General features: G+C 39.3%; 1 protein-coding gene across 3 annotated transcripts in view; it reads right to left on the bottom strand.

Annotated features, from left to right (window-relative positions):
- Positions 1-25,795, bottom strand: part of PHACTR1 (phosphatase and actin regulator 1) — a 1,877,004-nt gene that overhangs the window by 737,433 nt on the left and 1,113,776 nt on the right. For all 3 annotated transcript variants that reach the window (XM_044064898.1, XM_044064897.1, XM_044064899.1), the window contains one exon: positions 16,617-16,819. In XM_044064898.1, coding sequence (XP_043920833.1) covers positions 16,617-16,819 — 203 coding nt within the window. The remainder of the gene's footprint in view (positions 1-16,616; positions 16,820-25,795) is intronic.

The following is a 25,795-nucleotide window of genomic DNA, read 5'->3' as shown; positions in this document are numbered from 1 at the left end:
AATGGCAGAAGAGTAAAAACCCCATAGATCTCCAGCTATTCAAACAGCTCCACAATCAAGTAAAAAGTCTAGTTATTAAAGATAAAAAACAATACTACCTCCATCTGCAAAATGACTACAACCGCAACCCAGAAAGATTGTGGAACTCAGTCTCTACTCTACTAAACCCTGGCACCGAAAGCAACCCCTGCCCAAATCCTGACAAAACCCCAGCTGAAATCACTTCCCTCTTCAAGTCTTACTTTATAGAGACTATATCCAAACCTGCTGTCACCTTTCCTCAAACTAGTCATAATAACAATCTAATACCAGCACATTTCTCCCCAGACTTTCTCTTTTTCTCCTATTCCTACTTCCACTATAACTAAGCTCTTGCTAAAACTTTAACCCGGTAGTACAGCCCCAGACAGTTTACCCATGAATACCTACAAATTTAAGCCAGATCCATCAGCTACCCCATAAGTATTCTCATAAGCAGATCTATCCAAGAATTCTCTGTATCTTCCATCTGGAAAAAGCCTACATCATTCCCTTCCACAAAGTTGGAAACAACTCATATTTATTTATTTATTTATTTTATTTTAATTTACATTTGTGGACCGGGCTAGTCTAGCTGGATGCATGTCCATTTTCAGTAGAGGCCTGGTGAGAAAAACTCCACTAACGGAATAGTAAAATTTGTAAAAAAAGTAGTAAAAAACAATGCTAGTAGAACAGCCAACAAAAATACATCAGGGGAAAAATTGATAAACAAAGGTATTGCTAAAATGAGAGAGAAACATATGTAGCATTGATATACACAAGACAGAATTTGTTAAGTCAATTACATAAGGGAGACTAACTAATTATTTTAGGAATTTTTTTTTATGTCACTGTAGAACAGCAGAAATAGTAGGAATTATAGTCAAAAGAACAGGTGTGAGATAGGAGGCAATAAAAGTGTCAGTCAGGGTTAGTACAAGGGCAGAGCCTTTGGGAATTAAGGAAGGTTTTTAGATGCTTCTTGAAAATGGGTGTGGAGGCCAGTGCTGTAAGTTCACTTGGAAGCTTGTTCCAATTAGGACCAATAGAGTTGGAGAACAAACAGTCCCCAGCTTTGTTGTGGGAATTATGGGAGGCCGCTAGGAGCTTGGTGGCTGAATGCAAGGAAGAGAGGTTTTTATAAGGGCTAATAAGAGTGCAGAGTATGGTAGTATTCATGGGGTGATAGAAGATTTTCTGGGTGATGTTATGTTGCTGTAGCAACAGTTGATTTTGTAATTCCAGCCAACCAAGTTGTTTAAGATTTATGCAATGGTGGGTGCAAAAAGGAGCTCCTGTGGCAAATCTGGCAATGTTGTTGTATGAAGTCAGTTTATTGATATTAGATTTAGATAAGTTGGTAAAAATTGGTGAGGCATAGAGAAGGGTAGAGAGCAGGTGCGTTTGTGCGATAGTAGTTCTAGCTGAAGCAGTGAGGAAGGGTTTAAGCCTATATAGAGATCCAAGTTTTCTATTGACTGATTTGATGGTTGTTAATATGAGAATTGAAGTTAAGATTATGATCTATTGTGACACTTAGAAGTTTGGTGGTAGAGTCAGGGGATATTATTGTGCCATTGTTAGATGTTATACTGAAGTCAAAAGTAGAGAATTTTTGTGTAGGTGTGAATAGTAATAATTTAGTTTTTTTTGGGATTAAGAAGGCGACAGTATTAATAGAATCAGTTTTCAGGTGTAAATACTTTTTGGGTATTAGTCTGAAGCTCAGTTGGGGATGGTGCTGAAGATATCAGTGTTGAGTCCTCTGCATATTGAATGCAGGTGGTTTGTGGAAGGGACATATTTAGATCATTAATAAAAATAGAGAAGAGGACTGGTCCAAGAATGGAACCTTGTGGAACTCCAATTTTAATGGGAAGCTGAGAGGATATATAATTGTCCCAAAGAACTGCTTGCTGTCTATTTTCTAAGTAGGAATTAAACCACTGGATTGCCTGGGAGTCTAATGCCAGAGATTTAAGGATGTTTAGTAAGAGTTTATGGTTAACCATATCAAAGGCCTTGGAGAGGTCTAAGAAGAGAGCTGAGGATAGCAAGTTGTTATTACGATTTTTATTAATATAGTCTGTGAATGATAAGAGTGCAGTAGTTGTGCTGTGATATCGTCTAAAACCGTGTTGCCAGTCTGCTAGAAGATTGTTTTGGAGAAGATGGTTGAGCAATTGCAGATGAATACATCTTTCCATGATTTTAGCTAATGGAAAAAGTAGGGCTATGGGACGGAAGTTAGAGAGTTCATTAGAGTTACCCCCCTTTATGTAGAGGAATGATATGAGAGACTTTCCAGAGGGATGGGATAAAGCCTTCAGTTATGGTTCAGTTTATTAAAATGGAGACAGGATAGGCAAGTACTCCAGCTGCAATTTGCAGATACTCAGCTGGGAGGAGGTTAGCTGAGGGTGTACAGGGTTAAAGTTTCATAAGTAGGGTGTGGATGAGACATGTTGGGACTGGTTGCAATTTGAAAGTGGGGGGTTTATTGGTCAGAGAGTAAAAGTCCTGGATGGCAGCAGGTGACAAGGTCTTGGCTAGGGATGTGACAGTGTCAGAAAAGAATTTGTTGAAAGTGTCAGCAATTTGGTTGGGTGTACTCTGAGTGAGGTTGGAAGGAGTAGGTGTTTTAGAATTTCCTGGATGTAGTAATTTGCTGATACCTGACCAGAATTTCTGAGGGTTTTAGTGTTGAGCGTGTTGGAATTTCAAGTAATAATTTTTCTTGTCTAGGAGTATTAATTTCTTTGTTTCATTTCTAAGCTGCTTAAAGGTTTGGTGGTCAAACATGTTTTTAGTGATACGCCATTTAGTCCATGTTCTATTTCTCCATATCATTTTTTGCTTGGTCTCTTTGGTTAGCCATGGAGCAGGCTTTGCTCTGGTTTTAATAGACCGAGTGGGGGCATGGTGGTTAAGAATTTGCAGGAATTTATTGTTGAAGTAGGAAACTGCCTCCTCAAGAGGTAAGTATTTTAGGGGAGACCAACTGCAAGCTTTGAGCTCTATTTGGAAGGTTTTTTGGTTGAAATATTTCTTATTCCAGGTTGTTCTGAAAATTGTATGGTTGGGGATAGGGTTTTTTTGTCTGGTAATATAAGTGGGTAAGTGGTCACTGATATCAGGTAGAACGCCAGTGGTATAAGCCAGGGCGTTACTACTGACTAAAATCCAATCAAGGGTGCTCTGTTTGAAGCTGGATTTATTTATTCTAGTAGTTCATATATCTCTAATTTCCACCCTATAGTCATACTATCCTCAATCTCTAAAATAGAAATTGGAAAATGTATTCAAACTCAACTTATGAATTACCTACTCCAAAACCAACTCTTTTTCACCACTCAACATGGCTTTTGACCCGGTCACAGCGTTATAACTGCTCTCCTATCCTTCTTGAACAGTGTTAACCACAATCACAATGATGGTAAACTTGCCTCTGCACTTTTCCTTGATCTCTCTAAGGCCTTTGACACTATTTTCCTTTCTCACCTTCTTTCCAAGCTCTTACACATAGGCATGTCCACTTCTGTCCTTGACTGGTTTACCAGTTATCTCACCAACAGGCAACAATCTACCAAATGGCTACAGTCCCTCTCACCTTTTCTCACCACTTCCACAGGAGTTCCCCGAGGGTCCATTTTAGGACCTCTTCTTTTCAGCATTTTCATTAACGACTTTCACTCTGCTCTCACTCATGGATCTGTATTATAATATGCTGATGATTCTACTATTATCTGCTCCAGCACCTCAGAAACCGAACTTCTGACCACCACCCAAAATGTTTTCTTTGCTACCAAAATCTGGATAACAAATAATCACCTTGCCCTTAACCCCAATAAAACCGGACTCATGCTCTTTACACCCAAAAAAACAAACAAACAAACAAAAAAGCACCACTATTAACAAATTAGACTTTATCATTTACTCCTATAACAAAACTGCTTTAGAGGTAGTTCCCCATACCAAATTACTTGGAGTTACTATAGATGACAACTTAACATTTGACCAAGACATCCACAACATTAAAAAAATTCACCAAAAACTTGGCATCATTTATAGACATAAACACTTTTTAAACTACTCTACAAGAAAAACACTTGCCCAGACTTTTCTCCTACCCTCTCTCCTCTATGTTGCCCCCATTCAAACGTCCAGTCCTCTTTAAAAACTAAGATGGACAGCTGCTATAACAAAACTGCCAAGTTTGTGACTAGTGCTAAATATTCTTCCCATCACTGCCATTCACTACAATCCCTGAACTGGCTAGAACTCCCACAACACCTCACATACATACAACTAACTACAGCACACAAAATTATTTGCAAACCTCTCGAATACCCAGACCTTGCCTCCCTTATGACTCTTTATTAACTGAACCGACATCTAAGATCTGACAATCAATCTTTTATTCAAGTAAACAGACCAAAACTTCCTGCAGGTCAATATCTCTACTCTTCACTGTAGCTAAACTCTGGAATGCTCTTCTGCCTCTTCTCTGGAGCACTAATAGTGCCCCCTTATTCAAAAAGTCTCTACAGCAATATGTGTCTTGTCAGTGGCTCAGCCCATGTACCATCTCCAACTCCTCCATAACCTGACTTACTGATTGATCCCTCCCATCCCCATACTCAAAATGATTCTCTCCTCTTAAGTGACACCCTTAAAAAAGCACCCTCTACCTCATCCTGCTTCACATGGTATAAGAAAAATTGTGTAGTTATCCCCTCCTGGTTTATACTACTGTATAGTTAACCACATAGTCTATTCTGGCCAATATGTACTTCAAAACTGTGCAATGTGTGTAGCTTATCTTTCTTCTGTTAAACTCCACATATACTGAATACCTTGCCATGTACCAATGTTTCTTTCATAACTTCCAGCCATATACTTATACAATGTTCCAAGTGGTTGTCCTGTCTGTACTCCTGTAAATTGCTAAATGCTGTAAGAACCTGTTTAATAAATTCTATTATCTTGTATATTGTTACAAAGCTTTTCTCCCCAGGCTTCCACGGAATATGGGCTCATATCAGCCCAGTGGACTTTCCTGGTCAACAAAAGCAAATAAAATAAATAAAAATAAATAAATAAAAAGTCATGATATAGTAAATAATATGCAAAAAACATACAGCTTAAATTGTAACAGTCAGTACACAATGCCAAATATGTACAGAATATATACAACCGTGACTACACAATAGCCATTATATATACATAATATATACTTAAAGTATTCTATCAGGAATGGGTGCATAAAAGCCAGTAAGTATGTAACTGGTTTTGTCAGCTGCAATACCATCCATTGTGACTAAAGCAGGTATACTTAGATTCCCTTTTCAAGTGCAGCTTAATATTTTCACAATCTTTTATTACAAGCAGGAGCTGATTCCAAATAGCTGGTTCCAGTCTGGGTAGCTGTTTTTCTCATGTGGCCATAATGAATCCAGATCTGGCCAATGTGAATATATTTTCCTAGCTGTTTCAAAGAGTCTAGTTTTGTTATCTGATTTGTAGTAATATCCGGATGATACAGTGGATGTACTCAGATATGGAGCAATGCAGATTTGTCAAGATGAGATCTTGCCTTTTTGAATTTTTTGGCATGGCCTGAATTTGTAATAACAGTACTTTATGAAGGGCTGATTGTACATACTGCTTATTTTGACATTGTTAAGGCACTGTATGATTTCAAGCAACAGAATAAGTTTCTAAGCATTACTTATTAATCCATATATAATTAATTTAGTTAAAGCACTGGATAAGCAATAGGCAATATCTCAGAGCAGGGCAGTAGTTAACTTTAATTTGGGGTTGTCTATACTGGTTCTAATTCTGACTAAACTCTTCTTCTCAGATATACAAAGTGGGAAATAAGCTATAGGTAGCCAAATAAGTTGATGATGTCACACTGGGTAACAATTATTTCAATAAAAGGTGCAAAACTTCATGATAATCAAAAGATATGTACACCAGGTACAGGTTGTCACAATCTAATCTTAAAAAAAAAAAACTTTAATTTTATTCATAATGTTTTAGCATGCCCTTGTTTCCATAGTACTTTAAAGTATAGCACTTTAATAGCACTGAATCTGCATTATCATGAGACTTGGATATAAATTATCACTAGAAGATAATTAGTCAATTACTAACAAAAGAAAAATCTTTAGGGATTGAAAAATGGTGGACAGCAATATATGCTTTGGCAAGTATGTATCTACCAAAATTGGAAAGCGCTTTTTATAGCCCATCTAATTCTAAGTGGTATGTCTATTCACTCCAAGGACATTGTGCAACATGCATTGTTTGCACTCACAGAGGTGTTCCCATTGACAGCAGGTGTGCATCAGGGTTCAGCTCTGAGTCCAGTCTTGTTCATACTGGGGATGGACTAAATCACAGAACAGGTTGGAGGAAACAGATCAACAAAGGGCTGCATACAAGTGATTTGACAATACAAGTAGAGTCTGAGCTGGAACTTTAGCAAATGACAGGGAACAGGATCTCAAAACTGAATGTACATGGGATGAGTGTGAGTACAGAAAAGACAATGGATATGGCAATAAACAGATAAATCAGAAGAAGAATATGAAAATTGAGATAGGAGGAAAAACACTATCTGGGAAATGTTGCTTTAAAAAAGAAAGCCTGAATCAGGAGGTCAAAGTTAGAATCAGAGATGCTACAGCAAACTGGCACAAAGTGTCATGGGTAATATGTGAGAAAAGAATACCAAAGAAGCTGAAAAGCAAGCTACGCAAAACAGTGGTTGACCAGTGATGATGTATGGCTCAGAAATCTGAACAGCTGAAAATGACTGAAGTGATGAAGATGAAATCCTTGATAGGTGTAGTAGGATACCTACTGTAGGTCAAAGAAATGAGGACACTAGGCAGAGCTCAAAGTAGCCCCAAGTTTAGAGAAAGTCAAGATGAACAGATTACTATTATTCAGTTATATGGGCAGTAAGCAGATATCGCAGACACCTTTGAAGAAGGCAAGAGCAGAATAGGATGTTCAGAAAAGAGATGGTTTACAGGAGAGAAGACCCGTGTCAGTTGTGCATGGCTACTGAAGACATGAGAGTGGCTCTTAATCAAGAGATGTGGCATCAGTTGATATTATACCCTGAGCCAAAGTAAAATGAGAAAAAGGGGATTCATGATGATGATGACTTGCCATCTATCAGATAACTTTTGTAGATTAATAATGTCGTTTTGAAATATTGCAATACAATGTATGCATAATTTGTATAAATTATGCAATATCACAAAAATAACAGTGTGCTATCCATTCATGTCATATATCATTGTATAGATCTTGAACAGATGAACAATTCTCAAATTGATGCATGACATCTGTCTTGCATGTTTACAGAGATATAACTCATTGATTGCCAATAGTACTAGTAATTTTCTAGCAAACAGTATATCATTTTCTTTCATAAATCTGCGATATAAGATTAGCATTACCAAAGAGACTTTTGATGCTAACACCATTGCATAGCCCAATGTCTGATGAGGTGCTTTTATGTTTTATTCTTGCAAATAACATGAAGTATATTTTCAACAGGACTTTGGAGAAAAGCTCTCAGGAAGTAAGTAGTTTCCTGGCTTAGAAGTGTTCAAGAGGCAAGTGGATTAATTGACCTCCTGATTGTCAGGACTGAAAAAGTTAATATGGACGACCATGTTACTTTCTGCACTGGGTATGACCATATCTAGAATTCTGTCTTTTCTGGAGCAGTCCTATGCCAATTGGTTGAATGCATCATGATCCACAATTGCAATCAACTCCCACTCCATTTCTGCCATAGAGCTTGAATCTCACAGTCTACTCCTGCAGATATAGATTCTTATTTGATATTACCCTCTATCTTCTACCTCACATTTGTATTCTCTATTCCAGTCGCACATTAGTGATTCATAGGTTTATACTTAGTCAGTGGTATATCAACCATTGTATACTTAGGCAACAGTGACATAAAAAAATAACCTTTGAAAATGAGTTATAGACTGAATATTTTTAGATTATCCAGATGGAGGAGAAACAGGAAAAAGCTTGAGAAAATGAAGAAAAAGAATCAGAGGGGAATAGGAAGGACTCAGCTGTGATAATGTTTAGTATGGCATAGTTAGAAGTCTTCAGGTAGTGACTCTTGAGACACATTTATGGGATCAAAGCGATTCATCTAATTGAACTCTGAATGTTGCTAGGGTTTTGCAATGTTTAATCTGCAGCAGATGCTTGTTCCATGGATGAGGGTGGTACTGAGTGATCAATACGTCACTGAATCGGGACTTGTTGGCAATATACCCAAAAACTACACCTTTAGAAAGGGTATTAACTGAGGAGTTGTTTTTCAGTGAAGAGGAGGTTACAGATTGTAGGGTTTTACATAGATCAGAAGGAAAAGCACAGATCAGCTCATAAGAGTTTACAGGCCATAGAAAATGAGGACTCCTTTGTGAATCTGAATAAGAATGGTTCTTTAAAGCATGGACTCCGTGATTATAAACCACAGAGGTATTCTGTGGGGACAGTTGTTTAGACCTATACATGCCAAACTTGAACATTATATTCTGTAAGAATGAGCCAGAGGGTAGAGTAAAGGGAATTATGATAGATAGGTATTCACCTTTTTCAATGTGTCTTGCAGATAGTACAGTGTATCAATCCACCAGGTCTCCCCTTCTTCTGTTTTAACTGACAGGTCACTTATGTTTTCTTCCTGGCTGTACACTTGCTCCATTCCTAATTTCACATTCTTTCTCTTTTTTGACCTCACATTTGATATCTTCTTTTATGTTGATTGCTACTTCTCTCCATCTGTCCTTTCTCTGTCATCCTTGAACAACTGATGTTCATACATCTCCATGTACCATTACTCTCTCTTGTTATTGTCCTTGTCTCCATGGTACCAACAATTTCCACCTTTTGCTTCTGTATCATTGTTTGCGCCTCCCCATCTTCCTATCCAGACTCTTAGCAATGCATAGTAAGCCTACCTAGCCATGGCTCAGGTCACTCTTGTTTGGTTTTATGCTATGCTTTGAATCTCTTTTTATCTTATGTCTACTATCTAAGCACATACCTCCTCTACTGCTGTGACCCTCATTCTACCTTAAGAGGATAGGAGTTGCAGTAGCAAAGAGCAAAGCATCAAAAGCACTCTACCAGCATCTGGTATGTGACTTGGTAGATGGCACAAACAAACTCTATCAGGTTGGCAGACAAAAGCAATAAGATAAAGAAGACAGATATGCTTACTAAGGCAAGCCAGCAACACCCTGCACAACAGTCCACAGGAAATCAAAGGCAGATATAAGGAGTACTTTCAGATTCTGAATTAAGAAACCCCCACAGAAGCTGTACTGCCCTGACACAGCCTATAATGAAAGAAGAAGAGGAGCCCACTCTAGAAGAAGTAAGAAGAGCACTAAAGAAAATGAAATCAGCAAGCTCAGGTGAGGTCATGGCAGATACGATCAAGATGCCGGAAGAAATGTCTCTTGCTTCTGCGGTTAATCGTAGCAGCATGGTGAGAGAGATGTATCCCAGATGACTGGGGAATAAGTTTACTATTGCCAGTGTATGAGAAGAAAGGGGACATTCACAACTGGAGGCCATACAGAGGTATCAAAATCCTGTCACACTGCACAAATGTTCTGGAGAGGGTCATTTATAAATGAATATAAATAGTATTAGAAACTAAGGTGGGAGATAAGCAGTTTGGATTCAGTTCAGGATGCAGCACCATAGACCCAATGTTTGCAGTGCGACAGATAGTAGGGGATTCTTAGACTTGGAGAAAGCAAATTACAAGGTTCCAAGAATGCTGATTTGGGCAGTCCTGTGGTAATTTAAGGTCCCAAAACATTGTTAGAAATAGTACAGGCTATGTCAAGGACCCAATTACTCATGCACAAACAGTGATCAGTCTCACACAGAACAGTTCCCAATGGGAATCAGTGGTCATCAGGGTTCATTTCTGAGCCCGCTGTTATTCGTACTGGTGATGGAATACATAAACAGATCAGAGGGAACAGATCAACAAAACTGCTGTGTGCAGACAATATGGCTTTAGAAGTACACTCTGAGGAAGAACTTCAAAAAAGATGGGGAATGGAATGCAAAACTGAAGGCACATGGGATGAAACTGAGTACAGATAAGACAGTTGTAATGGCAGCAAATGGAGGAAATCAGAAGAAGCTGAGAACTGAGCTAGAATGACAAAATGGTGGAACAGGTTAATAGCTTCAACTATCTCTGAGGGCTGGCTGAGTAGAAGGGAAGCATTAATGAGGAGGTCAAAGCTAGAATTAGAGGGGCTACAGGCAACTGGCACAGAGTGTCAGGTGTAGTGTATGACAGTAGAATGTCAAAGAAGATGAAAAGCAAGGTGTACAAACAGTGGTACAACCGGAACTACTGTATGGTACAGAAACCTGGGCAGTTAAGGCAGAGTAGTTGAGGAAGCTAAAGGTGATGGAGATGCAGTGCCTGAGATGGGTGGTAGGATGCATATTGTGGGACAGATGAAGAAATTAAGGTATCAGAGCAGAAGCCAGAATAGCTTCAATTGCAGTGAAGGACAAAAAAAATAGATTATACAATGATCTGGGCACATGTGCAGAAAATCAAAAGACAATCTGGTGAAGAAGATTTGGGCAGGCAGGAAGAAGGAAAGAGGAAATGATGGTGTCTTGCAAAGAGGTGGATGGACTGTGTTAGAAAAGACCCGTGACAGTCAGGCATGACTGTTGAAGAAGGAAGGATAGTGGTACTGAATTGAGAGAAATGATGACAGTTGACAGGATTCCTCGATCCCATGTAGAAAATGGGAAATAAAGGGGGTTGATGATGCTGATTCTTTCCTGCATCTCATTTAATGGTATGATTACTGAAATGCAACTTTTAAATCCAGCACAAAGCACTGTTGTCCCTTCTATGCTATGATAGCACATGCATCTCTGTCAGGACTCCTCCCATCCTTCTTCCAGTTCTCAGACTTTCCATGACTGCATCCAGGCATTGCTCTCCTTCATACTCTGTTTTGTCTGTGTGTTGGGTGCTGGTACAGGTAGCATGTCTGAGAATGCTACCTCCAACTATCCCTCCAGATATCTCTCTGCCACCTCCTAGCCCTGCTTACTGTCACTTCACATATCTCTTTGGACAGATCACTGGTGCCTATCTGCACCACAACATGTCCACCCTTTTCCACACGGTAATAACTTTCATATTTATCATTCCCACTGCTGCAGTATCTTTTAAGCTACATTGGTTGGTTCCTACATAGGAAACAATAACCACCTTCAAAAAGCTTTGTCCCCCCAACCCCCAAGTCCCTCACTCTGACTGCTGACTGGCTAATCCCCAAAAAGGAAATTAGCAATCAGAGTGAAGCTTTCTTCAGTACTTGCCATCTTGAGAGGAACTATCTCTCAGGCTTCACAGGAGCAGCAATCAGCTAAGACATTTGTTTCTGTCAGATAAATCTGCAATGGGGAACTACTCCACTAAGATATTATTGCCCTGCTTAATAAAAATAGCAATTTATCTGTTTTATTTTACTAAAACTGTATTTCCCCTTTAAGAAACTCAGTATTTTTCACAATATCAGAAGTTTCATGGACTGCTGTTTTTAGCTTAGAGTGTTTATTATGGTATTTGAGGCTATTTTTGTGAAAAAGCATGTAGTGCTTGTGTAAACTTTGAACTTTTATAGGACAGAAAAATTTACAGTGGAATGGGTGGGAAATTATATGCTGGTGCAATTCTTATGCTCACTTCATGACAAACTACCTGCCATTTTGAGTGTGTGTGTGTGTGTGTGTGTGTGTGTGTGTGTGTGTGTGTGTGTGTGTGTGTGTGTGTGTGTGTGTGTGTGTGTGTGTGTGTGTGTGCATGTGCACACAGGAGTTTTTGACAGGGAATTTCTGCCCTGCTTTTATTTTTTATAACCTATGGAACTGAGGAAAATGTTGTGAGTGAAAGTGTACTGCTTCTGAACACTCAATGACAATTTGCCTTCCAAATGACTTGCTCCAGCAATGCTTACCACTTCTGGTGCATCTTCCATGGTTACAGCATGGATACTCACACTGGGGTAGCTGGCTCTTCTCCTGCAGTATCTGAAAAGAAAAAAAATCACTTACCAAGGAGTCCTTGATGTTGTTGAGGACTCAGTCTATGCCTCAGCCAATAATGAGTGAACCTGCATTGACTATTGGTTGTTTCTCAGAGCACTTACTTACTTCTGTGCCTTCTTTTGATGTAGTCCTTTTGGCCTGCAGGTCCTCTTTGGCTGTTCTGGTGTATGACATGGGCATGGGAGAACCATCTTCTCTACAACTAGGAGACACTTTGGGAGATTCTTCTCAGAGTAACTGAGGCCAGAGACCTTTAAACTGGACAAACTTCCCTTTTTTGAGTTGGTCCTCTTCTGCTGGAACTCATATTAAGAAAAAAAGCAAAAAGTTAAACATTGTCCTTCTGATGAATTTATTATTATTAAAAAGATGAGTTCCTTACTTTAGCCAGACAGGCATTACTGTCAGCAAATCCTGGTAAGCAGAAGCCTTTACAGATGGGCATTCCCTGTCACATCATTCTGGTCTAATGAGTATGACATTGACAGAGATATGCCTTCTTATCCTGCAAGTTCCCAAGTCTAGCTCTTGGATTGTGAGGAAAACATAAATTCTTATCCTTCTGTGGCAGAATTTGCTTTCAGTCTGTCTGTTGACAGGATGATTAAGGTATTTTTATGGGAACAAATAGACACTCTCCCTGAACTGAAGATGTATTATGGTATGTAACAAATGGATATACTTCATTCTTCTCCCATCCCTTATATACTACCAGCCCTGGAGGATGTGTTGATACTACCTGTGCTCATCCTGATACCCAGCTGTCAGGCTCTATAGAAGCAAATAAGCTGTATAAGGTACCACTGCAAATAAATGTATATTTTCTTTCCTTAGATCAGACACAGCTGCCATTTCTACTGTGTCTCATACTGCCACACTGGTACTCAGTACCAACCCTTTACCTTGTGATAAGGAGGGTAAAATACTGAACCACATGGGTAAGAAAAGCTATTTTTTTCTTCTACTTTAGCCTTCAGAATTCTGAATTAAAAGGCATATATGGCAAAATGTATGCTATGTCATATGGACAATCTGAGGAAATTAGCTTCCACTCTTCCTACAGAAGAAAGCTCTTTTCTGTACCATATTGTTTCTATACATTCTCAGGTATCTAAACATACTCTGAAGGCTGCGTATGATTGTAGAGATACTGTGTCTACAGCCACTGAAGATACGCTAGGGTAAGTAACCAAACATTTGCTGATGAAATAAAGCCTGAAATACTGGATTTTGCTTTAGATAAAGAGGTATTGTTTGGCTCTTCTGCTACCCAGGTATTCAAACAACTTGATGAAAGAGGGAAATTAATTCAGGGAGTTTCTAAGATATTTCATGTACCCATGATACAAATCTTATAGGCATTTTTCTTAAATGAAAAAGAGCCATATAAACTAAACCAGTCCTTTTTCTGGCAAACAAAATACAAAAAAAGAGTTGGCCAGAGGGTAATAACAGTAAATAACAGAGGTATTTTTAGAAAAGGGACACATCAATAGGTTATTATAGCAGTTCCTTACCTGGAAATTTCCTGAACTTCTCCAATCAAAACTTCTCAGGATCCTAGGGATCATGGCTTCTATGAGTCTCATAAGAAGCATAGCTAGGGTGGGGCAAGAGGGGCAACCGCCCCAAGTGCAAAGTGTTGAGAGGGGTGCAGTCAGCTGATCCTGATTTCTCTTTGATACAATACTGGCTTTTAAAAGCCCGTATTGCATTTGTGGTCAAACCTGAGCACTCGTGCATTCCAGATGTAGTCTAAACTGTAGCAAGCAGTTTGCTACAATTTAAGAGTAAAAAAAAATTGTTTTTCTAACTAAAACATGAAATTCGTAACACTTTGCGCAGGCAGTGTATAAATTATAGCATCTATTTTCTACATTTGTAGCAAGTGGTTTGCTACTGTTTAAAAAGAAAAAAAAATGTTTAACTAAACCTGCACTGTAGCACTCCATGCAGACAAGGTATAAACTGTAGCAACTAAAACATGAAATGTTTAGTGCTCCATGCAGGGAGGGTGTAAACTGCAGCAATTATTTGCTACAGTTTAAAAGAAGAAAGTATTTTTTAAGAAAATAATCTGAAGAAGGGTTGGGGGTGGGGCACAAAATGGGACCTGAATAGCTGGGGCAGGAGGGAGGGTTGCCAGGTCATGCCTGGTTGGTGTACCAGTAGAAGGAACATCAGTTTATTTTCCTTTTTTTTTTTTTGCACTTCATTGAAAGAGTTGAGGGCATAGATCTAACTGTAACAAGTTGATAGCTTACAACTAAAGAGCTGAGGGGGTGGGGTGCTGGTTCATAGTACCAGACCAACACCAGTTATCCAACTACACCTCTAATTTTCATGATACTTTTTGACAGGTTGCACATTTGAAAGAGACAGTTATTTCTAAAAAAAATCATGTGGACCTAGCATTTGCCTTGTCTGGAGTATCAAATTCCAGTTTTGGGCCTTATAAAAAGGGAACTGCTTTGATGGAGACAACAAATTCAACTGAACTAAGATATTCCCTTCTCTCCTCAAACCCCAATATTTAAGTCTCCTTTTTTCTCCACAGACCCCAATCCAGTCTGTCACCAGAAGGTCAACAGATTTTGCTTCGGGAGCAGTTTCCACTGGGGTAAAAGAGCAAGGCCTAGACACACCAAAACACATCAACTTAAAATAGATTGTTGGCTGTGATCCATGCCTTGATGTCTCTCCATCATCTTTGGTCCCTAGGACCTCTCCAAGTGATTACATACAATACTACAGTCATATGGTATATACACAAGTAGGGATGTACCAGGTTGTACCCCTATGCAGGCTGGTAGTGATAACTTGGCAGTTAGCTCTTCAGCATTCCTCTATCTTCCAGGTATGTTACATTCTGTCAGAGCAAAATGTAGTGGTAGACAAGCTAAGCAGGACCAGAATAGACCTTCGCAAATAGAAACTGAATGAAGGGGTCTTCTTGGAATTGCTCCGGTTGTGGAGAACCCCTCAAATAGACCTCTTCACCTCCTTTCGAACAGGCAGCTAGACTAGTTTTATTTCAGGGATCCTTGTAGGCAAGTCTGGAAAATGGATGCATTTTCATTCCTTTGGAAGGGAATGCATTATACATTTCTACCCATTCACTGAATTCCAGGGTAATTGTAAAAATTTAAAAATATTCCCCAGAAAGAACAGTGGTGACCCCCATTTGGCCTAGGCAACATTGTTTCTCCTTTTTTACGGAACTGGCAAGGGCAGTTACCAAAAGTTTACTCAGTGACTGGACCCACTCACACATGACAGGATAAGTTTGGTACACTACAATATTATTCAGTTTCAACTGACTGTCTGGATGATTTACTTTTAATATCTTTTAAACACTTCTTTCATGAGTATGAGCAGCAAGTACTAAAGAAGGCAAGAAAGCCTGATACTACAAAATCATATGTTCGTATGTGGTAGTGATTTTCTAGTTGCTGGATAGCCAATGACCAGGGGCCCACCATGGATTGTGTGCTCAAATATTTGTGTGAGTTCCTTTCCTCTGGCCTCATTCCTGTATCTTGCTGTCATTTCAGCATGTCTGACCATGGAGCCACCTCTTTCTTTTCTGTTGTCAGTTTCTGAACAGAGTTTTATGCCTGAGACCTCCACATAAATGGGTTGCTCCTCCTTGGGATCTCAGCTATGTCCTGGGAAATTGACCATGTCACCTTTTGAACCTGCCCATCAAGTTCTTGACATGGAAATATGTGCTTATATAAACAAGCAGTTCATCATTTCTATGATTCTGCAAGGAGAGTATCAGAGTTGCAACCCTATCTAATTTTCCATAGGAATAGGGTATCTTTAAGAACAAACCCCTCAATTTATGCAGAAAGTGGTTTGTAAATCAAGCCATCAGTCTCCCAGTTTTCTACTCAGAATCTAAAAACCAAGGAAAATAGATTGTGCATATTTCAGATATGCATAGACTGCTCAGGTAATATTTGACAGAACTACACCCCTTAGAAAAGGTGATCACCTATTTATTTCTTATCAAGGGGCACAGAAGGAACACCATGTGTTTAAACAGACAATTTCTGGGAGGTTATTCACAGGTATTGTTCTTTGTTATTCCCATTATGGTAGATCCATTCCCAGCAGTATCAAGTCACATTCCACTACTAGAAAGGTATGGACTCTCAAAGCATTCTAGAGGCAAGTACATGGTCCTTTGTACCTACTTAAAGTTCAGTATTTTGAAATTCAGCATTGTAAGCTTTCAGTATAATAAGACTCAGTCAAATGAGTTTTCAGTATTTTGAAAATTAGGTATTGTGGTCTCAGTCAAATGAAATTCAGTATTCTGAGTTTTCAGTCATGTGAAGTAGACCCTAGAACATACATCAAAAGTAATTATCATCATCATATGTTGCCAGTTAGCTCTTAACATTTGCAAACTAATGTCTTACTTGTAAAAGTGCTTTCATCATCTTCCTCTTCCTCCTCCTCCTCTTCATCGCTTTCCTTATAGTTGTAGGAATTGATTTCATAATCACTGTTAGTAGGCATATTTTCTTTGTCATCTTCACACTCAATCACTACCACTGGCACCTGCCTCTTGTCTGGTATGTTCCCACTTTTATTTGTGCCATCACTTGTGTGCATACTGGAGCTGAATGTAAGAAAGAGAAAAGATTTTACTGGAGCTGAATGTAATAAAGAGAAAAGATTTTATTAAAAAGTTGCCTTTGACAAGCTTCTCAGAAGCAGTATGCCTTCAGTAACTCTTTACAGTGTATCAACACCATGGACTATCTGTTACAAAAAAAAAAACATGTATTTTAATGGCTTTGAAAGCCAGTAAAGCACTTAGCACGTAGTGTTGCACAAACACCAAGTAAGGAAAAATCAGGTACAGTTTTCATATACTGGCCTAACTGAAATAAATTACAGACAAAGTGACATGTGTAAACTTTCATGGACATATAAGGAAGATGTTGAGGGTCCACTGAGAGTGAAGAAGCATCCCTTCCCTTATACCCAACTGCAACAGTGCTTAGGGGGATGTGTAAATTGTTATCACACCTCTGAAAGTGCCGCTATGGTCAGGTCCTGTGCTACAGAAGTGCGTAACAGCTTTACTTTTTTTCCAATTTTGGAGCATAATCAGGAAGCTTCATACACTTCAAAAAAATACCACATGAGAATGTATGTTGTACATGTACAATGATGAGCACAGAAAGAATAGCCATCAGATTGTGTGAAAGAGCTTATGAGGAACTAAATAATCCTTAGTGAAAACCAATGTATTTTGTAGTATTACAGCATTTCTAAAGAAGTGAGCTATTTGAATACCAAAATGCTTATTTATTTTATGTTAGTTATGTTATTTATTGACATCTTCTACAGAAATTGTACTAAACTAAGGCAGGTTTTGTGTCAGAGGGATGTTTATGTGTGGTTATGCTCCAGAAAGATTATGTTTTGTTTCTATCAGTGGCAGCTGATCAAAGAGGGGCTGCAGGAGGCAACTGAATGGGTGGGGTCAATGGGAAGGGGTGCGGCCAATGAGAAAAGGTAGGAGCTATGCTCAAAACCACAAAAACTGTAACTTTAATTAAATACGCTGCCCTGGGTGCCAAACCGATATTATGAGAGTCCAATCAAAACAAAATGAAGTGTAGAAGAAAAAATATTTCAGTGCATTGGCTGCATGACAGCTTACTTAATATCTACATGGAAACAAAAAGGTTGTGAGGCATGAAAAAATAAATTACTTTTTAAATACATTACTGGAATGCCAGTCAAAATCAAGTATAAGAAAAACAAGGAGCACTCAACTCAAACCACTTCTCCTTGCACTGCAGTTCTAATTATAATTTATATTCAGCTTTATTAAAGTACCAAGTAACATGCTGAAAGTAGCAAACCTCTGTGATACCCCCACTTGTAAAAATGTTTTTTATCCAAAAAAGACCTGCTGCATGACAACAACTATCTACTTGTTTCATGGGGAAAACATGATCAAAGTAAAAAATGAAAAGCAAACAAGAAACAAGCTCACCATACATTGCTTAAAGGATTACTGCACAGGTTATGGACCACACATGATAGATTGGCATTCTATTTAGTTTACAGGTAAAGCCTGCAAAGATGACTGCAAGTCTCCAACAAATGTAATGAGCTTCTTAAAATAATGTAATCCTGTCCTTTATTACAAATACTGTCATATGCATTTCAGTACTTAAGGCTTATACGTTATCTAGTTATGTAAGTATTCTCTGCATGGCAACAACAGAAATGCTTTCAATGCTGGCAGTTCTTTAACAGTATGCTTATTAAAGCTTACTTGCATCTTACAATCTTAGACAGGCTTACCTGATGGTCATTAAAGCATTGCTACATAAACACAGATCAACAGGCACTTTCTGAATAATAATAAGCATAAATCAACAGTATAAAAATATGACCGAAACCAGAACATTCTGCAAAATCAAGGACAGATGAAAAGCCACTGTAGTACTCGTGTCTCCCTTGGATGGGGGGATACTCTGCACATTTATACTGCATAACTGCTCCCTGCCTTGCATGGACACATCCAGAGTCACTACATGGGGGAGGGGGGTGCAACAAGTATGTCACAATTTGAAATGTGTCTGGCTGACTGTGATGGCCCTGACACATTTATTATACCTCTCAACCTCAGAGCAAGAAATCTGGACCAAGCCATACATAGAAGTAAGACAAAGGCCCAAAAATAAGGACCACTTTTAAATATTGCTCTTATAAACTTGGAAAGATAAGAGAATAGTAGGTCTTGCATTAGTATGAATTTTCTGAAGGGTATGACATCTGAAACTCAAATGTCTGTCATTATTTTCTAACTTCAGTCTTTAATGATTTGTCACTAATTTGCCAAAAAATACACAATTTTATGAAAAATTGACCAAAAATGTGATGCACAAATATAAAATAGTCACACATTATAGCTGGGAGCCTGTCAAATAAGGGAGACTTTTTTAATATTAGTACTGCTAACTTAAGCAGCTGACAAAATAAAAGAATCTACATGCATTTCTGAAATAAAAGTAATCTATAACTCTGATTATTACAGTTATTTATTAATTGTAAACCCTACATGTTTTCTTCCAAAATTGCCATTTTGTGAAGGGATTATTAGGGGAAGAGCAACATTTTGAACCAAAATCAGGGACAGTTGAGAGGTTTGGATATGCCTAATTCTATAAAGCAATTTATTTGCACATACCTTTCAACCTGTTAATGCAGGAAATCTGGACAAGGCCAAATATATTAGGGGAACATATAAACAGTACTAAAAATTGCTCTTGTATAAACTGAGACAGTTGATAGAATAACAGATCTTGCTTTAGTATGCATTTTTCTGAAGGTTATGAAGTCTGAAACTCAGTGTCTGTCATTATTTAGTGACTTAATTGCTAAATGATTTGCCAGAAAACCACAAATTTTATGAGGAGTAAACCAAAAAATAAGAAGCAAAAATCTATTCATTCTGTGAAAATCTGGACAGTTGAGAGGTATAGTTCAGCCGGGGCTGTCTTTGAGTTTACCGCTCTTCCTCCTCAAAAAATCATGGTCGAATGGAGCCTACCCCCTGCAGCCATTCCAATGAACCATTACTTGGCTATTTCACCCCATTTACCATAAACACTAATGTGCATACTGCTTTACTTCTACGATGATTTGGACTTCATTTGAAAGTTTTATTTTGCATTTTACAGCACAAACACTAAGACATCTGCTAAACAAAGCAATGCAGTCTCACACTGAAAACAGACTTAGTATTAAAACGTCTCTGCCCTTGAAACTCACATTCAATGAAATAGCATTGAAACCCACATTCAAAGAAAATACATTTTGCCAGTGGCAGATAAATATTAACTTTGGGCTGTTTTCAAATCATAGGCCTCTTGCACACGGTACACACACATGCTCTTTGATACACCTTCCTGATTGTATTAAATTATATTCCTTGTACAATACAGTACAGTTGTTAGAGGGCATTTTAAATTTATCGTTTTGAACATTTTTCCAGTAAACAATGAAGCAAAATGCATGCACCAATAATGACAAAACCGCCCAATTCAGAACATTTTTCCAGTAAACAATGAAACAAAATGCATGCACCAATGATGGCAAAACTGTCCAATTCAGAACATTTCCATCAAAAAAGTCTACTCAAACTTCTACAGTCCACCAGTATTAGTAAATATGCACAATCTCTGAAGAAGTAAAAGTCAGCTAAATAATTCCACATTAAAGAAATATGTAACTAATGAAGAGGTTGCTGCTAGCAAACAACTTTATATTTCATTGTTTCATCTACAAATAAAGTGCCTGTTGCCCTTGAGGAATAAATTGCCTACGTTGCATTAAAAATGATAAGCTAGTAATATTGCAATAGGGAATGGATGGCAAACTGATAACAAGTTCATAGTTACTAGGTATCTTCGCCAAAAAGGACTGTAGCAACTACACCCTTTACAACACTGTACAGTATCAGCAATGTTTCTACCTACTGTGGGAGTAGAACCCACAGGCTTCAGCATCAAAAGCAAGTACACTACCTGTTGTGCTATTAACAATGCAAGCAGACTCAGCATAAGCAGCATTAAACTTTTGTTCCCCTATCTACTTGACACTCAGCTGTATCTCTGAACTTTGTAGCACAAGCAATCTGGAAAAAAACAAAATTTATTGTGGGGGGGACATAAGCCTAAAAACCAGGGACACATTTTAAACATTGCTTGTATAATGTTGGAAAGTTGCTAGAATAAAATACTGCATTACCAACATACATTTAGCTGCCAAGTATTGAACCCAGAACCCTGTGAAAAACACTCAGAGCAATATACCACTATGCCATATCATCAGTTTTGTGAAAAAGAGGAAGACTGAAACTTAAATGGCTACCATTTAGTGAATTCATTTCTCACCATAGCTGTCAACCTCTTAGCACAAAACACCTGAACAAAGCCAATAATGGGGGAATACAGCCCCCAAACATATTCAGTGAATTAAGTTCTCACCATAGCTCTCAACCTCTTAGCAAAAAACACGTACACAAAGCAAGTAATGGGGGAATACAGCCCCCAAACATATTCAGTGAATTCAGTTCTCACCATAGCTCTCAACCTTAGCACAAAAAACCTGGACGAAGCCAATAATGGGGGAATACAATCCCAAAAATAGGGACAAATTTCAAATACCCATGTTATAAACTTAGAAAATTGCTAGAATAAAAGGTTTTGTGTTACCATGTACTTTCTGAAAAATATGAAGTCTGAAATTCAAATGCCTCTTATTTTTATTTATTTAACATTTGTTAACCAGGAAAGTCTGACTTGGAACAAAAGCCAATTTTCAGCAGAAGCCCTGGGAGAAACACTCCAGACATATGTCTTTGTAAGATAGAACATGAAGACTCCACAGCCAAGAATCAAACCAGAGAATTTGTTGCTGTCAGGCAAAAATGCTACCAGTGCACCACTGCACTACAGACTGTGTAAGGAAACAAAAATACAGAAACCACAGATTTTATGAGGAACAGAACAGAACAAATATGAGGCAAAAATCTGCAATTTATTTTTACAAATGGTGGTGGGTAAGGAATTCAGGCCCTTGCCACCTACACCCAAATTACAGCATTCAAACCTGAGGTATTCAGTGCCCACCACCATGTGTTCTGTCTAGCCACCAGTATATAGCAACTGGGAATTACACACTTACTTGGGTCCAGGGCAGTTGTAACTAACTTCTGGGATGCTCTTGACTGCTGTGTTTCTAATCCAGACTGCTGCTGAATCAGTCTGGAGCTCTGCATGTGCTCCGGACTGGTTCAGCAGCAGTCTGGATGTCAGAAGGGCTGTGAGTGCACATGCGCGAAGGTCTGCAATATTTGTCCTTATTTTGTTTAGTTTCTTTCTTCTTATTTCTTTTACAGCGGGGGGCTGCAGTCCAATAGCATGGGCCGCCCCTGGTTTCTGTATACACTTTTAACATATTTAGCACTTGCTCTCCACCCAGAACACCTTATAGTGAAACTTCTAGACAGCTCTTTGCATGAATAAGTATAGGCGGGGATGTTGTTGAATGGATAAGTATATGGGACAAGTCAGACTAGTGGACTAATGCACTTCGCTCTTCTCACTGCCTTTTTTGTAGTGGCTGTCTTTATAAACTATGTGCAATCTACTTTTGTGCTGGAAAATGTAAATTATGCAGGTGGAATATAACTCCAGCATCATGAGCAGCTGATGTCTCTGATGTGCAAAATATAATACATTATGGTTGAGAATTGTGCGTGTTAATGGACACAGTTGTGTTGCACTGATTGTACTTGTGCACAGATGTTACACGAGCAGCATTAGATGAAGGCTATCTGTCCCTGAAGGAGTGACCTCAGCACAAGAGCTTGTAGTAATTGGTCGTTTTGGACCATTTCCAGCTCTTTTGAAGTTCCCTGTTTAAAATCCGCCCCTGAGTGTTTTTTTCTGGCTATGCTACTCAGAAACAACTCCTCGTGATCCTGCAGAGTGGTGCTAGCAGCAGAGAACTGAGAAAAGCGACTACTTTCCTTATCTAAGTATTTTTTTGCTGTTTTTACCTGAGAGACATTCCTTTTCTTACTTTGAACAAGTTTAAACTGCTTTATTACCTGTTTTTTGCATTGTACATTATCTGCACTTAAAGTTACATTTGGTCGAAAGTTTGTTGTTTAATTTAACTGTTGAGGCTACCCACTAAAGTGAGCTAGCCTGTGTAAGTGATTTATTACTGTTTTTCCTGCATTTCTGTGTACTTTTTAAATTAAAAAACAAAAAAAACAAAAAAAAATCCTTGTTTTCCCGCCTTTCTCAACTAGTTTAGACCAGTATACAGGCTTTGCTGTATTCTGGACTGTGGTGTAGTTCCTGTGTTGTCCATTGCCTTACTTGGATAGAAGGAAGTTACTTTGCTCACCAGTGGGAGTGGGGAGCCTTGAGCAGCCTATCTGTCCCTGAAGGAGTGACCTCAGCACAAGAGCTTGTAGTAATTGGTCGTTTTGGACCATTTCCAGCTCTTTTGAAGTTCTCTGTTTAAAATCCACGTTTGTGCGGCTTTGCGCGATTGTGCACATAGCACAGCGTCAGTTAAACAGGCTTAAACTATTCCTGGCTCCGCCAAGTCTGCACTTCAATTTTTCCCGTAAGAAAGCTCTACTTTCAACAAAATCAGTCTATTCGCTTTATCATAAGCCTAGCACTTGCTCCTAAAACCTTTCTTTTAAGTGAAGCACCCTTAAACTAATGTAAGCACTACATTCCACCTACAACCCGTGCTAATACCCACTTCCCTTCAAAGTCCTGTCTCTGACCCAGTTACACATCATCCCCTTATACTATTCTGGCATGTCGAGTGGTATATTACTGACGTCCTCTCCAGTTCAGCTAGTTAATCTGGGAATCCTGAGACAATGTTACAATTGTCTCATGTACACAGACAACCCTCTCCTCCTCCCAACAAACACAAACACATGTGAGAAATGCAACTATATAGCCAAACTGGAGGCTGAACTCTCTCAACACAGGACTAGCAAGACCAGACAGGAGGAGAAGGTAACCACACACACAACAAACCCAGTCTCACATAAACCAACCACAACTGCAAACAAACACATAGCAACACAAAGACATACTCGGAGGCTCTAATAAAAAACTTACCGAAACAACAGAGGCTCCCAAAGCAGACATCCAAGAAAACACCACCTCAAATCTCTACACAAGCACATAGTACACAAAGTCAGTGTGCCAAACAATCACAGCCCTTAAGGCGAAACACCATGCCTGATACACTAGTAATAGGTGACTCTATAGTCAGACACACTGACGTCCCGCTTACCAGGCTGAACAAAGAGAGGGTAATGGTGAGCTGCCTGTCGGGAGCTAGGATCTGCCACATAACACAAGCACTCAGGTCACTCCAAAGCAAGTACAAATATGACTCCGTCATTGTCCATGCCGGCATGAATGACCTGAGATGCACCTCCTTGGACTACATGAAAAGAGACACAGAGGAGCTGTCTGATTATGTAGCCCAGGCCGGTATGACCCTGACCTTGAGCAGCATCTTGCCCTCACCAAGAATGATGCCACAATACAAAGACAAGATGATCAGCTTTAATAATTGGCTCAATTACTGGTGTCATTCTAGGGGGATGTCTGCCTGGGTTGACATGCTGGACAAGCCAAAGCTGCTTCGCAAGGGACGGCTTGCACCTGTCACCACTGGGCTTCCGGATATTGTCTAAGGCTCTTGCCACCCCCATAGTGCCTTTTTTAGGCAAGGTTCAAAAGACAAACCCACCACCTTAGAAAACAATAAAGGAAAAAAACTAAGGGTAATGCTGCTCAACGCCAGAAGTCTAAATCTCAAGATGCAGGCTCTCGAAGCACTCCTCAGTATGGAGAGCATCGATGTCTGTGCAGTAACTGAAACCTGGTTCAAGGCTCCTGAGAGCACCCCAGCCCTACCAGGTTATACCTCGTATCATGCATTTTGGCCCCAAAACCTGGGCCGAACCACAAAAGGAGGGGAGTATCCATATTCGTTAAAGACACCCACACCTCCAGGTTAGTGGCAACGCACGAAGCATCGGAGACCATCCATGTGCAATACAACTTGTAGCATGCTACAGACCACCCTTGCAATCTCAGGAACTCCATTCAGCCTTCCTGAAGACACTGGAGGATATGAATGTCTCACCAAATACCATCATATTGGGAGACTTCAACTACCCAAATATAGACTGGGTGCATTACTCAAGCCCCAGCACCCTAGCCCAAAGGTTCCTGGAATTCATCAACTCAAATGCGATAGAACAACTAGTCATCTCCCCCACAAGGGGAAATAATATACTTGACCTGATCATCACAAACATGGGGACAAAATGCTCAACACCAGAAGTATACCCCTCACTAGTGAGATCAGACCATAAACTAATAACCCTAGATATTCATATCCCACCTCCACCCCCAGCACAAAGGACCACAGTGAGAAACTTCTCAAAAGCCGACTTTACACTCCTTAGGACTGAAATGGTATCATTCAACATCCCTGGGCCAGTGGAAACCACATCCCACACTGCTGAATCCTTCACAAATGCTTTCTACGGGCATCTCCAAGAATGCATGGATCATGCAATCCCAAATAAAACCAAGACCCTTTCCACCAAAGGCAGGCATCCTATCTGGTGGACCCTAGCCAAAAACAAACTTTATAACAAGAGAAGGAGGCTACTGCAAGACAGAGCAAAATCCCATAAAGGGAAGGCATCCCTGATCAGCACTAGCAAAAAACTACATTCGCTAATAAAATCATCAAAGGCCAACTTCGAGAGAAAAATCGCTAAGGACACTAAAGATAATCACAAGGCCTTCTTCAGTTATGTTAGAAACCTGGGCGGAAACCCTCAGATATGCGCAGAGTTAGTTCATAATGGCAAAAAATACATTGAACCTACAGATATTGCCAACATACTGGCAGACAGGTTCAGTGCAAATTTCTCCCCTCCCTCTCCCCCAAAAGATGAAATAAATATCTCAGCTGAATGCAACCTCCCTGAAATCTC

This window comes from Protopterus annectens, chromosome 3.part0 (assembly GCF_019279795.1).
Source record: "Protopterus annectens isolate FY-2018-M chromosome 3.part0, PAN1.0, whole genome shotgun sequence".
Classification (NCBI taxonomy): Eukaryota; Metazoa; Chordata; order Ceratodontiformes; family Protopteridae; genus Protopterus; species Protopterus annectens.
This window is presented reverse-complemented; position numbering and strand designations above follow the sequence as displayed.